Source organism: Mirounga leonina, unplaced genomic scaffold, assembly GCF_011800145.1.
Source record: "Mirounga leonina isolate KUSES-001 unplaced genomic scaffold, KU_Mleo_1.0 Mir_53, whole genome shotgun sequence".
NCBI lineage: Eukaryota > Metazoa > Chordata > Mammalia > Carnivora > Phocidae > Mirounga > Mirounga leonina.
In genome coordinates, this window is record NW_023270807.1 from 64,687,466 (window position 1) to 64,701,847 (window position 14,382).

The window sequence follows — 14,382 nt, forward strand, 5'->3', positions numbered from 1 at the left end:
GCTAGTGAGTGGTGGGGCTGGAGTTTGACCAGGTGTCCAGCTCCTGAGCTGACTCTTCTTCACCAAGAGTCTGCCTTGTCCTGTTCAATGAGGAAAGATCACACTGCATATTGAAAGTATTAGAGAACTGCAGCATTAGCTGTACTAAACTTGACGTTTAGTAAATTAGATTTATGGAACCGTTCTCTTCTCCACTTTTTTTTTTTTTACAAATTTGTTTACTTATTTTAGAGAGAGAGAGAGAACAAGGGGATGGGCAGAGGGAAAGAATCTCCAGCAGACTCCCTGCTGAGCTGAGCATGGAGCCCCACGTGGGGCTCGATCTCATGACTCTGAGGTCATGACCTGAGCCAAAACCAAGACGCAGCTGCTTAACCAACTGAGCCTCCCAAGCGCCCCTTTTTCTTCTCCACTTTTAGACAAAGATAGCTTTCCTGAACATTTTTTTATGAAATAAGACAAATTTGGGGGCACCTGGGTGGCTCAGTTGGTTAAGCATCTGCCTCTGGCTCAGGTCATGATCCCGGGGTCCTGGGATCGAGCCCCACATTTGGGCTCCCTGCTCAGTGGGGAGTCTGCTTCTGCTTCTCCCTCTCCCACTGCCCCGCCTCCCTGCTTGTTCTTTCTCTCTCAAATAAATAAATAATATCTTTAAAAAGAAAAAAGACAAATTTTCAAGAAATCAATACTTGGCTCTCAGAAAAGAATGAAACTAATGGTCTTAAATATCCTTTGGCTAGAGCATTATTTATTTTTTTATTTTTTTTATTTTTTATTTTTTATTTTTTTGGCTAGAGCATTATTTGATGCTACACTTAAAACTATGGAAGGAGAGGTTTCTAATCTGTGAAACTGATGTGGCATGTCACAGCGTGAAGTGAACGTCTTATGAGGGACAGCTAACAAACCCAGATGATGACTTATTTAACCCTAGGGTTTTGGTATACTAATTGCTTATTAACATGAATTTCTCATTCTTCACCTTTGAACCAAAGTAAGCTTTCTTTGTATTCATCTCTTTTTTTCATTTCATGCTATTTGTCCTTAAGCCCATGTTGTCTAGTAGAAGACGCCTAACAGGAGCTTGGTTTTGCTACTGACTGAATGAAGATCGTAGGACAAATTGTGTGGTACTGATTGGTGTTGCTGTATTTTCCAATTAAAAAAAAAATGGCGCAAACCCTCTTTTATCCTAGGTGACTGCTACACTGAGAAACTTGGTTGATTCACCACTAGCAAGAAGTAAGTTGCTGAGCATCAGTGCCCTTCCCCAGCTCTGCACGGCGATGGGACAGTACGAGGCCGACAAGGATGTGTGCACCAATATTGCCAGAATATTCAGGTAGGTGGACGAGGAAAACAAAGTCAACTTACACAAATGCTAAGGCTTACATTTTGGGTTATCTTTAATATTTGTGTGTGTGGCTGGCAAGGAATCCTATTTTTGCTTCTTACTTCTCCTGGCAGCAAAAGTAAATCTAGTGGTCCAAGTTCAAAATAAATGATGTACAACGAATGACCGCGTTTCCTATGTATTCCTAATGTGATTCTAAACTCATCCATTGTAAGTCACCTTAGTTCTTTGGTGAGTTGTGAGTTATCCTAGGGTTTTTACAGAATAAACAAAAATTCCTCTTAGCTTATTGGACATAAAGAACTGTATCACCAAACATGATAAATTTTCTGGTACATTTGGAAACAGTACTTAAGGGTTATAACTCAAAAAGGGGAGCGTTGCTTTGAAAGTCTGATCTGAACTGATTTGTAGTAGAAGGTTATTTTATTTCAGTTGTGTGACTGAACTTTGGCTCACGTATTCACTCGTCATGTTTACACTTCACCCCAGAAGTAATGACTATCTGAATCCAGGTCTCTTCAAAGCAAGATGTTAAATTTCAGAACTGTCTTTAAATTATGCATTTGTATTTCTTCTCTCACTGCTCTCTGCCCGTGTTTATACATTATTATCCTAGGCCTTTCTTAAACTTCACTGTAGTTGTTTAACAAAATAGAATGTTTTCTGAAGATGTTACTATTATTAATAGTAATTGACCCCAGGATGAGGATGTGAGTCCAGATTTGATTTTTCAGCACTGCACTTTCCGATCTGGGTACTTAATTCTGGGTACTTTTCACTCCCATTTTGAAGCATTATAAAAATCATACGTTTTGTTTTTGTATCTGGTAGCATGTAGGGATCCAATTAAATTTTTTTTTCCATGTGGATAGTCTGTTGTCCCAGCACCTTTTATTAAATATGTCTTTTTTTTTTTCCCCACTGATTCTAAGTGCCTAGTTAGTCAAAGACAAGATCCTATATACTTGTAGGTCTATTTCTGGGCAGTCTGGTCCATCCTCAGATCAGCACCACACTGTCTTTACTGTTAGAGATTGAAGTCTTGCTATAAGATGAATCCCTCACCCCTTTTCTCCTTTAAGATTCAAATTCTTCCCTCTTTCTCAAGAATTGGAGAATCAGCTAAGGTTTGTGGTAGGAACATTAGGGTTTTTCATGGAATAACACTGAGTTTGTAGAGCAATTGGGATGCAAGTGGGGAGAATTGACATCTTTATGATACTGAGTCTTCCACCAATAAACATTTATGACATTTTCTTTTATATCTTCCCATAAAATTTTATAATTTTCTCCAAAAAGATTTTGCATATCTTTTGTTAGATTTATTCCTTCATGGCTTTTGCTGCAACTATGAATGCAATCTTTAAACATATTTTTTAAGGGGATTAAGAGGTACAAACTTCTATTTATAAAATAAGTAAGTCACAGGGAAGAAAAGTACAGCATAGGGAATATAGTCAATAATATCGTAATAACTTTGTATTTTGGCAGATGCTGGTGAACATTACATAATGTATAGAATTGGCTAATCGCTATGTCATACACCTGAAACTAATATAGTAGCACATGCCGACTATAAAATATGTGCATAAAATATTTCCTAATAGGTTGTTGCTGGTTTATATAAATAGTATTGATGTTTGCTTATTAATCTTTATCCAGGAACCTTGATGAAATTTAGGTCTAAGAGTTAGTCTATAGATTCTCTTGGATTTTCTATGCAATTTGTCTGCAAAGAAGAATAATTTGGCTTTTTTTCCCCCCAATTATTACAACTCTTCCCTGCTGTCCCCACCGCTTCCTTACCACATTGCTCAGGATGTCCCATACAAAGTTGTAAGAGTGTTGGACCTGCTGCCTTTCTCCTGACTTTAAAGAAAATATTTTTGTGGTTTTACAATTAAAAAAAATATTTATTAAAGAGGGCACATATTGAACGGAGCACTGGGTGTTATACGCAAACAATGAATCATGGAACACTACATCAAAAACTAATGAAGTAATGTATGGTGATTAACATAGCATAATAAAATAAAATTTAAAAAAAAGAATATTTATTGTAGGTTTTCGTATATGCCCTTCAGAAGGTTAAGGAAGGATCCTCGCACACTAACAGATGTTAAATTTTCTTGAATGCTTGCCGTGAATCTATTTTGATTATGTGGATTTTCTTTTTTTAATTCATTAATATAGTAGATCCCAGATTAATAGATTCTCTCATGTTAAGCCACTATGTATTGCTAGGTTTAATTAACTAATAATTTGTTTAGGATTCTTCATCTGTGCATTAGATTAACCTGTACTTTTCCTTTCTCACATTTTCCTTGTCTGGTTTTAGTGTCAAGTTTATACCAGCCTCATAAAATGAGTTGGGAAATACTCCCATTTTTTCTCTTTTCTAGAAGAATTTGTGAAAATTAAACTTATCTGTTTCTTGAAAAATTCATAGAACTTCCTTGAAAAGCTATTTTATCCTAGTGTGTGTGTCTGCACACATTCATGTGTGAATATCACTGACTACTGCTTCACTTTCTTTAATGGTCATATATCCAGTCATATTTCCTATTTGCACTTGGGTTAGTTTCAGAAAGTTATATTTTTATAGGAATCTGCCCATTTTATCTAAGTTTTCAAACAATATAAAGTCATTCCAAATTTTCTCTAATTATCCTTTTAATCTCTGTTGCATTTCGAATCATGTCCCCTTTTATTTTTATTTATTTATTTTTTTTAAAAAGATTTATTTATTTATTTGAGAGAGAGAGAATGAGAGACAGAGAGCATGAGAGGGAAGAGGGTCAGAGGGAGAAGAAGACTCCCTGCCGAGCAGGGAGCCCGATGCGGGACTCGATCCCGGGACTCCAGGATCATGACCTGAGCTGAAGGCAGTCGCTTAACCAACTGAGCCATCCAGGCGCCCGTCCCCTTTTATTTTTTTACTAATAATGTTATTTATCAAATACTTAGATAGCGACTACTATGTGCCTGGCAATGTTCTGAGCACTTTCCAAATATGAATTAATTTATTCCTTATAACAACTTTAAAGGTGGGTACTACCCTTATTGTCTTCATTTTATATATAAGAAACTGATTCATGGAGAAGCTCAGTATGTTTCTCAGTGTCATACAGTTGGAATTCAAACCAGGGGGTCTGGCTCTGGAATCCATACATTTAACCACTATGTCACACTGCCTCTGCATTGTTGATACTGATTTTCACTCCTTATTTTGATTGCTTATGATGTTTCTCCTTTTTTCTCAATCGGTTTCGCCAAAGGTTTGCCAACTTTATTAGTGTTTGCAAAGAACCAGCAGATTTACTGATCCACTCCACTGTATGTTTGTTTTCTATTATATTCCTTTATTCTTATATGTATTAACCCTTTTCTTCTACTATCTTTGGATATATCATATTTTTCTTCTGTTTTAGTTAGAAATTCAATTCCTTTTTAAAAATCCTTCTGAAGACTATAAATTTTCCTTTAAATAGTGCTTCAGCTGTATCCCACAAATTTTGATTTGTGGTATTTTTAGTTATTCAGGTCTCAGTGTTTTATTTTTAAACTTTTATGTTTCTTTGACCCATAAGTTATGTTTTTAAGTTTTCAAAAGTATGTTTTCTAAGATACGTATTCTTACATTGATTTCCTAACTTAATTGTTCTTTGACCAGAGAACGTGAGCTGGAAGACACCAGTTCTCTGAACATTTACTGAGACTTGTTAATGGCCTGGTACATGGTCACGTTTTTACAATATTGATGATGTTTTACCTAGTAATCTATCACTTAATGAGAGATTTATGAACATCTCCCAATTTGATACAGGTTGGTCAGTACTGCCTTGTGGGTTTTGGTTGGTTGCTTGTTTGCATGCCTTCAAAATTCTGAAGCTGTTCTCAAGGCTTTTAGCTTTCAGGTCTATTTTGCCTGATATTAGTATATCACTACCATCCTAGTATATTCAAGCAGTTTAACATTTGTTTCTCATGGGGTCCCAGGGGATTCAGTGGTTGGTAGCCAAACAGAATTTGTGTAAATTTCTTAGCTTGTGGTTTCTGAACCACATGGATAGTGTAAATTCACACCATATACATGCGTTAGAGGCTTCAAAGCATCTCCTGCCTGCACCCCCCGCCCCCACCGTGCCCCCAGAGTCCAGAGCAGACAGCAAGCCTCCTTGTGGTTTCTCTGGACTGGTGTGTGGAGTGTTTGTAGACTCCTTTTCAGGCACTGGGCAATGCTTTGAAAGTCTGTATTTAGAGTAACCCTATGTGTATTAGAACTTTCTGAGAGAAAAAAAAAAGTGTATTTTTATTTTCCCATTTGGCATTTCTGCAGCAAACTTACTTCTTACCATGACTGCTGTGTAGCCTTGGCCAACTATTCCAGATGTTACGCCTTGTTTTTGAAACTGATAAACAAATACCAGAAGAAACAGGTCAGTTCTTCATGCATTTAATTCTTCACTATGTCTTTGCATTGGTGTATTTGTGTAAGCTCATGTTGAGTAGTCTTATGTTTTGAATGTACCAGTTTCTATGAGAAGCTTCCATTTGATGTGTTAATGGGCGGCCCCAGGAGATAGTTACCGGTAGGAGTTGAGGAGGGAGTTGTTTTGTTTTGTTTTGTTTTGTTTTGAGGGAGTAGTTTGAGGCAGAAATGGATGCAATAGGATGTTTGATGTGGTAGGATTCCTGGTTTAGGGAAGAGGGTGGGTGCACAGTGTTGTTCCTCCCAGTGATTTATAGACCCTTACATGAGAATCCACTTGGGGTGGGATGGGGGTTATTTCCAGGCCCCACCCCAGACCTGCTGAGTCAGATGGGTGGGGAGGGGCCTGGCCATCTGCACTTCAGTGAGGACCACGGGGACCTCTGATGCAAAGTAAAGTTTGGGATCCCCTACACTGGGTATACTCTAAAGATTCTTCTATCCCTGAAATTCTCTAATTCTTTGACACTTTAGTATTTAGATGAAATTCTTCTAAAGTAAGTGTTAGAAAGAAAATAATTTTGTTTTAATGGATCCAGTAAAAGTATATATAGTTGTTTAAAAAAAGGAAGAAGTCACAAATGACTCCACCTTAATAAAATCATAATAGTACAAACATTAAGTTTTATTATAAGTTTTTGACTATTCATTAAATGCAGTTTATTTTTATTCAGCTTTATAAATGATTAAGGTGACATCAACTCTTTAGTGAGATGTTTTATACATGAACACAATATATATTCATTTCAAATATGGTAAAATCTCAGAATCACTAAGTTTAAAACCAAATAATTCATGTGTATACTAAGAACATTTTAATATAAAGCTTTGTGTTTGTATTGGCCATCTCAAAACCACCTCAAAGTATAATCCCTGTTTGCCACAAATAGCAATGAACTTATTTTTACCCAGCCAAGTACTTCTGCCGAGAATGACGAAGTTTGTCAGATTTGATGCTATTATTAGCTAATTTATTAAAAGGTTACTAGTCTCTTTTTGGTTAGACAGATGACAGAAGTTTCTATGCTCATATTATACCATTACTACATTTTGAAGATGATACAACCTTGCTTAAAGTTAAGTTTTTATTTAGCTTTTAAGTAGTGATTTACAAATATGCACTTGAGTTTCTGATTCCGAATATTTGGGTTACAAATGCCTTTCCCTATATATTTTGTATTTTCTCTAAACTATACACTTTGAAAGATTTCAAGGTACAAGAATTGCTATGTCAGGGGAAGAATGGATTTGATTAATCTACCTGAAAGTATTCTCAATCTGCTATTAATTGAAGTGTCCATTAAGCACTTATTAATCTAGATCTTGGTACAATATATTATCTGAACTGTAATCTTTGGACAAGTGAATTAATCCAATGAAAAGCTTAGGTACTCCTATTCCTGGTTGTCTTTTTTTTTTTTTTTTTAAGATTTTATTTATTTATTTGAGAGAGAGAGACTGAGAGAGAGAGCACATGAGAAGGGGGAGGGTCGGGAGGGTCAGAGGGAGAAGCAGACTCCCTGCCGAGCAGGGAGCCCGATGCGGGACTCGATCCCGGGACTCCAGGATCATGACCTGAGCCGAAGGCAGTCGCTTAACCAACTGAGCCACCCAGGCGCCCCCCTGGTTGTCTTTTTTAAGGAAAAAAATAAAATGGTAAAAAGATACTTTACTATAGATTAAAAGAATTCTTCTAGATCTTATACTTAAAAAGTTTAGTTATGGATTTTCTTTTGAAATCTTATTTTATGGACTTTCATTGTAATTTTATTTTGTCATCATTATTCTTTTTTGTTTTGGTGTTCGGATCATGGATGATTTAGATAACTGTAACTGGAGAAGACACCTTCGCTTGCACTAGAATTTTCAAATGTGGGTGAAAGAAAACATTTCTGCTTAACAGTTTGATTTCAAGTTATGTCATAACCTGTAATTTTTTAAAAAGAAGAAAACCCATCAGTCCAGTACTGACAGACAAATAGTCCTATTGTTCTGTAGCATTACTAGTAAATAGCTGTTTGTTTTTCTGATTATAGCTCGGATGATGGCCACATTTAGTAAACAGACAAATATCCTGGTATCTTGCCACTATGAGACACTTGAGATGTCAACATAGTTAAGAGTATGCTTCTTCTGGTTCAAGGGACTGTCTTAAAGTTTAATTGGCATAAAATTTTACCACACCTCTTAGTGAACTACTTTTCACTTTGGACCAATAGTTATCTGTAAAGCAAAATTGGTGTTCAAAGGCATATTTTTCTCTGTTGATCTATATGATAATTTTGCTTTCCTATTAAAATTATTTTGGTTCGAAGAAGAATGAAGAGCTCCTTGCAAACTATGTACAGTACATGTTGTTTCCAGAACCATCAAAGAAATGTATAACTTATTAAATTATTTTTATCATTGTGGTAAAAATCATATTCAGATATATTACATATTTCCTTGCCTTCTTAAAGATACTAAAAATAATTTAACCTCTTCTTGATGCCAAAGATCAATATTACAAGTATTAATTACTACTCTAAGGCTATTTGTCCCATCCTGGGAGCACGAGCCTGTTGATGAGATTCTTTAAATGTCTGTGTCTTCTTTTTGTAGATGTCTCTCTCTTCCTTTTCTATTGATTGTTAACTCTGCCTTTGGTAATTTTCACTTACCTTTTGTGATTATTTGCTTGCAATTAGGAGGGGAAATTCATAATAAAACTTGTTAAAAGTATCACCTAAAAAAGTCTTAAATAAAACTGAATGTGAATAGGCTCTTAGTGAGCAGACCTGAGGGGACTCTTTGATGAAATATCCCTTGTCACTTCTCATCTTCAAGGGCCAATTAATATTACAAGATGTAGCTCTTGTGTCCTCTCCTCTGTGAAGCCTTACAAGACCTTCAATTCCTCCCACATCTGTGCATCATTTTAAAGATTTAAACATAGCCAGTACACCCAGCTAGTACACCCAGAGCTAAGGACCCAAGCAGAATGTTCCCTAATCTTAACCACTTCACTATAATTAAGAAAAATTATCCAAACCTTAGAAATAAGATGTTGGGCTGGGAGGCTACATGTCCTGACAAAGTCATGCTGGGGAACTGTTTAATAGGCAGGGCTTAATTCTCCATGAGAATGTATCTGTGTTTAAACTTGCTATTTACTATTTGATTAGAACCCAAGCACTATAAAGTTACACATTAATTTGTAGATTTTTCTCTGGTAGACAAGATAACCTCAAAAGCTATGGTTTTATGACCCTGTAGGCTATTAGCCAGGTGTGTATCTAACCTAGTAATCTAACATTCTTTTTAATGCTTGTAAACACCCAATTCTTTGATTATTCTTGGAGCCAACTTAACCATTGTCTTGGCTCCCTCATTAATGAGATAAGTAATTTTTTTAATGTGTTAATTTTATATCTGTATGAGAGTCATGTTGTTAACTCTTCAGAAATTATACTTTGACTCTATGCTGTGTTTTACTTATCCTAAAGAATGAAATGTTACAGTTTTGAACCATCTCTGATTTTTTTCTAGTAAGAAAAATGGATACGTAATTTATATTTTCCTCAAGACCAAAATATTTTAGAAGAGCAGGGAAATTGTTCAGGCTACAAGGAAGTAGTTATGTGTCCCAATTACTTCCTAAAATCATTAACCAAAAGCTCCATACTCCATAGGTCTTTGTAAATATTTCTTTGGTGAGCCTCCAAATGGTTATTTTTTTGTATAGCTGCCTCACCCACTACTGGGAATTCCTGAAGGACACAGGCCTTGTGTTTTGATAAACCTGAGATGATGCTTGGCGTAGTAGATGCATGATAAAGTGCTGAAAGAATGAATTTTGAGTATTTGAAATGCTTTGGAATCTGTAAAGCATAATAAAATATTTCTTCTAGTATTCTAGTACTTCTTCCTTAAATATTTACTTTCTTTTTCCTACTTTGGAGGAGGAAATAATAATAATTTTTTCCCACATTTTTCACATTGGTGAACTGCCATACACAAGAGTAAAACAGAAATAATGGATTTTAAATTACTTCAGACCAGTGTAGCATCTTAGGTTCATGTTCCCAAATGGCCAGGTGAATATGATTTGTATTTCCTTGCTTTTAGAAATAAAAGTAAATCCAGAAATCCCACACCATGCATGTTCTGCTGGGAGTGTATTAATCTGCAGTGACTAAAAACTGCTACACCTGAGATTTATTTGAATGTTGAGGCTTTGAACTAATCTTTGGAAAATCCAGCAGCCCTCCAGCAACTTACAGAATTATTACTTTCTATAATTATTTTTGTTTATAAAAATCCAAGACTAAGTTGGGTTGTAGACATATACTTTGGAAGATTGGTAGTCTCTTAATATACATAGCTATCACTAAGCAATTAAACAAGCAGAGTCTATATACCTTATCTTTGTTCTGAGAGGTCAGTATTAACTTTGTCTTAAAAGTCTGAGGGCTACACTGGTAATCAGCAGAGATTTTATTTTTCTGAGATTCATTTTTAAATCAAATCGTGTTCATGGCTAAGCATATTTTCAAAGAATAAAGAAACAAAAATCTCAAAGGAAAAAAAAAGGCAAAGGAAGGAAAAAGAAAAACCCCTACACACACCTCTTTAAGTGATTTTATCATGCTGGTGAGGAGCTTCACAGGAAACTGTGCCTGCCACTTCCATGGTCCACCAACAGGGAAATTCTGTTTTGACCCAGGTATCACCAGGGCTGACGGCTGCTGGGAGAAGTAGAATATTTCCTCCTCTATCTGCTGTTTTTCCCACTGAAGAGAAAAAAAAAAAAAAAAAGGAAATTGTATGAGAAAATGCCAAAAGGGAAAAAAAAAGTGAGAGAGAATTCCCATTTTTTTTTTTACATTATTCATATTCATCTCTTGTCAAGGTAAAGTCTGACTTCTGCATATAAGAATAGGGTCTTTTAAAAATGCACTTAATCTGTGTCTATCAGGTCAATGATAATGAAGGGTTGGTGCATTTTCACTTTTATTTTCTGCACCTCTGTGTTGTGGGAATTTGTTACCGGGAACATGGTTTTTTTTATTTTTTTAAAGTGATATTATAAAAACAGCCAGTAGGTCTTAAGATGGAGAGATTCTAATTCTTTCTTGATTTAAGTCAGTGGTAGCTCCTAAACTTGGCTGATCATCAGAATCTTCTGGGGAGCTTTAGAAATACAGGTTCTCGGGCCCCACCTTCGGAGATTCTGATTCTGGTCTGGAAAGGGGCCCAAGAACCTATTTTTAGAGGCTCCTCAAGTGATTGAAATGCATGGCAGCTCTGGGAACCCTGTGGTATAAATTGTTAAGGTTGTTCCTTAAAACAATTTTCTCCAATATTGACAGCAGAGGGTTTCTACAAAATCTCAAGAGTTTTTGTTTTTGTTTTTTTTTAAAGATTTTATTTACTTATTTGGCAGAGAGAGAGACAGCTAGAGAGGGAACACAAGCAGAGGAGGAGTGGGAGAGGGAGACGCAGGCTTCCTATGGAGCAGAGAGCCTGATGCGGGGCTCAATCCCAGGACCCTGGGATCATGACCTGAGCCAAAGGCAGATGCTTAACGACAGAGCCACCCAGGCGCCCCTCTCAAGAGATTTTAAAGTGATGAATCAAACCAGCCACACAGGGTCAGTCTTTCTCTGCAGGGCCTGTGGCTGACAGTGAATCTCCCTTCCGAAGTAGGAGCCAAACTAGCAAGACAAACCAGGGGCTGGTGTAGGAGTCCCCAGCAAGCGGGGATAACCATGCCTTTTGCTTTTTGCACCAATAGCTGAAGGCTTTCTTAGCTAGAGAAAATGAGATGGTTTATTAGACTCTTCCATGAATTTTTTTTCTGCCAGACATGTGTCAAAACAACTAGTCCTGGATGAAAGAAAACAAACCAAAAAGGAGTCGTCGGACCACACCCAGTGATAACACTGATCATGCTTTATGAAACAGCTGTCACACTGGTGAGGTTTCAGACGCTGGTCGGAATGAGCCACTTAGGAGAGGCGAGTTCAGGCTTTCTCCCGCAGGACCCTCAGAAAAAAGTGGCCTCAACCTCGGGTAACTAGAAAAACCATGAGTTGTTGATTCGCAGTTAGTGAAGTCACCCCCAAATTTTATTGTTAAAGTAATCACCGTATGTTCCTGCCGATGTCCTGCTTTGAGAAAGTTCGGTGTAGACCCATACCTAAACTTTGTAAGTTTGCAACAGATACATTTGAGGAAGCTTAGCGCGTACACAGACGATGGCCCAGTTGGCTCTGCCCCTCTTTGCACACAGCCCTCCAGTGAGGTGGGCCTGTCTGTGGCTGATGGCTGTGGTACCAGCCAGGGTTTCTGGTTTATCAACAGTCTCAGAGAAAAGGAATCCACTCCTCCCAGCTCTTTCAAAGGACTTCCTCAGGGAGAACAAGGGAAACTTCTCTGGCTCATGTCTGAGGAGATTAATTGGTCCAAGATCCATGGTACAACTAATAACTCCAGTTCCCACACACACACAAACGGAGACTGAAACACAACATATCAGTCAGCTTGATGCAGTTTGAAAGCTAAACTTTAGCATTAGGTAGAACATCTATTACAAATGCTAATCAAAATTCAATTAAATGACAAATCTCATTTAAGAAGTGTGCACATATTGATGCTTTATGGCGTAAACTACATTTGGTACAAAACCAAATGTACAAACAGATGGGCCTAGTAACGCAGGAATGAGCAGGGTCAATATCATTCTTGCAAATCAGGGCCGGCCTAGGGGGTGCCTCTGACGTCAGCATTGCTGCATTTAGCATCTCTGCAAAATATGTTTGGGTTTGTTTTCTGGAAGAACATGAAGGGATTTTCCCCATTTCTTCTGTAAATATCTATTGGGTAGGAGATCCGGTAAAAGGCCTCAAATAAGCTTTGTAAGACGGGCAATACTTTACAGAGGTCATGGTCCAAAAGGAATAACCTTTATCTACATTCCCATCACTTGCACCCATTGAGCAACTGACTGCCCGTCTAACCCTCTCCATTTTTTTTTTTTTTAAAGATTTTATTTATTTATTCATGAGAGACAGAGAGAGAGAGAAAGAGAGAGGCAGAGGGAGAAGCAGGCTCCCAAGGAGCAGGGAGCCCGATGCGGGACTCGATCCCAGGACCCTGGGATCACGACCTGAGCCGAAGGCAGACGCTTAACCATCTGAGCCACCCAGGCGCCCTAACCCTCTCCATTTTTAAATACGGTCAGTTTCTTGTTTTTTTCAAACAGAACTTCCAGAGGCAGGACCGTCATCAGAGCATTCGCAAACACGGTCTGGGACTCGCCTGACGTGTCCTTGCTTGTGCTGCTCTCATTCCATGTAGACTCTCATTCCATGTAGACTTCTTTTCGGGTAAGGGATCATGTTCAGCCTTGTACGCCCAGTGAGCACCGTCTGGTCTGGAATGCTTGGACATCGTCATGTTGACAGCGGGACCTGGAATGTCTGCAGAGTGTGCTGAAAGCACAAGCATCTGCCGTCTTTCTAGCTGTTCGTCTGTAACACAGCCACAGTGGGGAACAGTCCAGGGGCGCCATGACCTCTCCCTCCCCTCCATCTTGTGTGGGGCCGGTGAGGATTGGCTAGGAAGGCACCTCCACCCCTTCCCCTGGAGCCTTTATATGGCAGCTTGGCTCCCAGCTTGCCCTCTGCCTCCTGCCTGGCAGGAGCGTGCCCTGCGGCTCTCTGCCCAGCCCTGCTGCAGGCACATTCCCAGGGGCTACTGCTAGCATTTGGCTGAGCTTGCTCCTTTTTTCAGCCTTGGCCTTGGTCTGCACCCCTGACCGGGCGGGCAGCACAATAAGCCCTCGGCTTGTTCATTCTTTCCAGTTCCTGCTGCTTTGCCCTCGTGGAACTGGCTCTTCCCCCGCTCAGCACGGAATCTGAACGCCTGATTTATGTCTGCGGACTTAAAAAAGAACAGAGCACAGTGAAATGCTAGTCTTGCCTGCTACTTCGGAGTGAGAGCCACATCCAGAAGCTTGTAGTTGGTGCTCAATAAATGGCTGCAGATGGAATGGATAGATGAGGCATCAAGTGTAGTCTCTTCTGGTTTTTAAGTGATCTTCTGCTTAGATTCTGGGTTTGGAGTCTCCAACATCTCAGATTCTTCCATCTTGTAGGGTTCAGCACTTCTGCAAACTTTTGACCCACTTTCAGGATCCTAGGGTTAACTAGCATTTTCGCAGTAGTGCAGTCCGCCTTCCACATGGGTAAAATTGATCTGCTCTTCGAGCCACCTATAAGTTCGATTAATGCTGAAGTTTCGTTTGAGGGTGGGAAGTTGGGTAAATGTTGCAAATTGCAAATCCTGATTCAGCTCTCAGATCCGCATTGCATGTGAAGTTTCTAACCCAATTTTAAACGGGGCATCTTAAAAATCTTTCTAAAATGTTTTCCTATACTTAGTAGAAGTAGTTCTCTCCTAAGTAAGTGGAGTCTGCTGAACATGGTTTATTCTTTCTGTGGTAGTTTGATATGGTTCCTTCCCTGTGGTCTACATGATGCCCACCAGT

General features: G+C 38.5%; 1 protein-coding gene across 1 annotated transcript in view; it reads left to right on the top strand.

The window, feature by feature from the left end:
• ARMC2 (armadillo repeat containing 2) overlaps positions 1-14,382 on the top strand; it is a 107,545-nt gene that overhangs the window by 69,705 nt on the left and 23,458 nt on the right. Inside the window, exons 11-12 of the mRNA XM_034991757.1 lie at positions 1,197-1,342; positions 5,697-5,796. Of these exons, the coding sequence (XP_034847648.1) occupies positions 1,197-1,342; positions 5,697-5,796 (246 nt within the window). The remainder of the gene's footprint in view (positions 1-1,196; positions 1,343-5,696; positions 5,797-14,382) is intronic.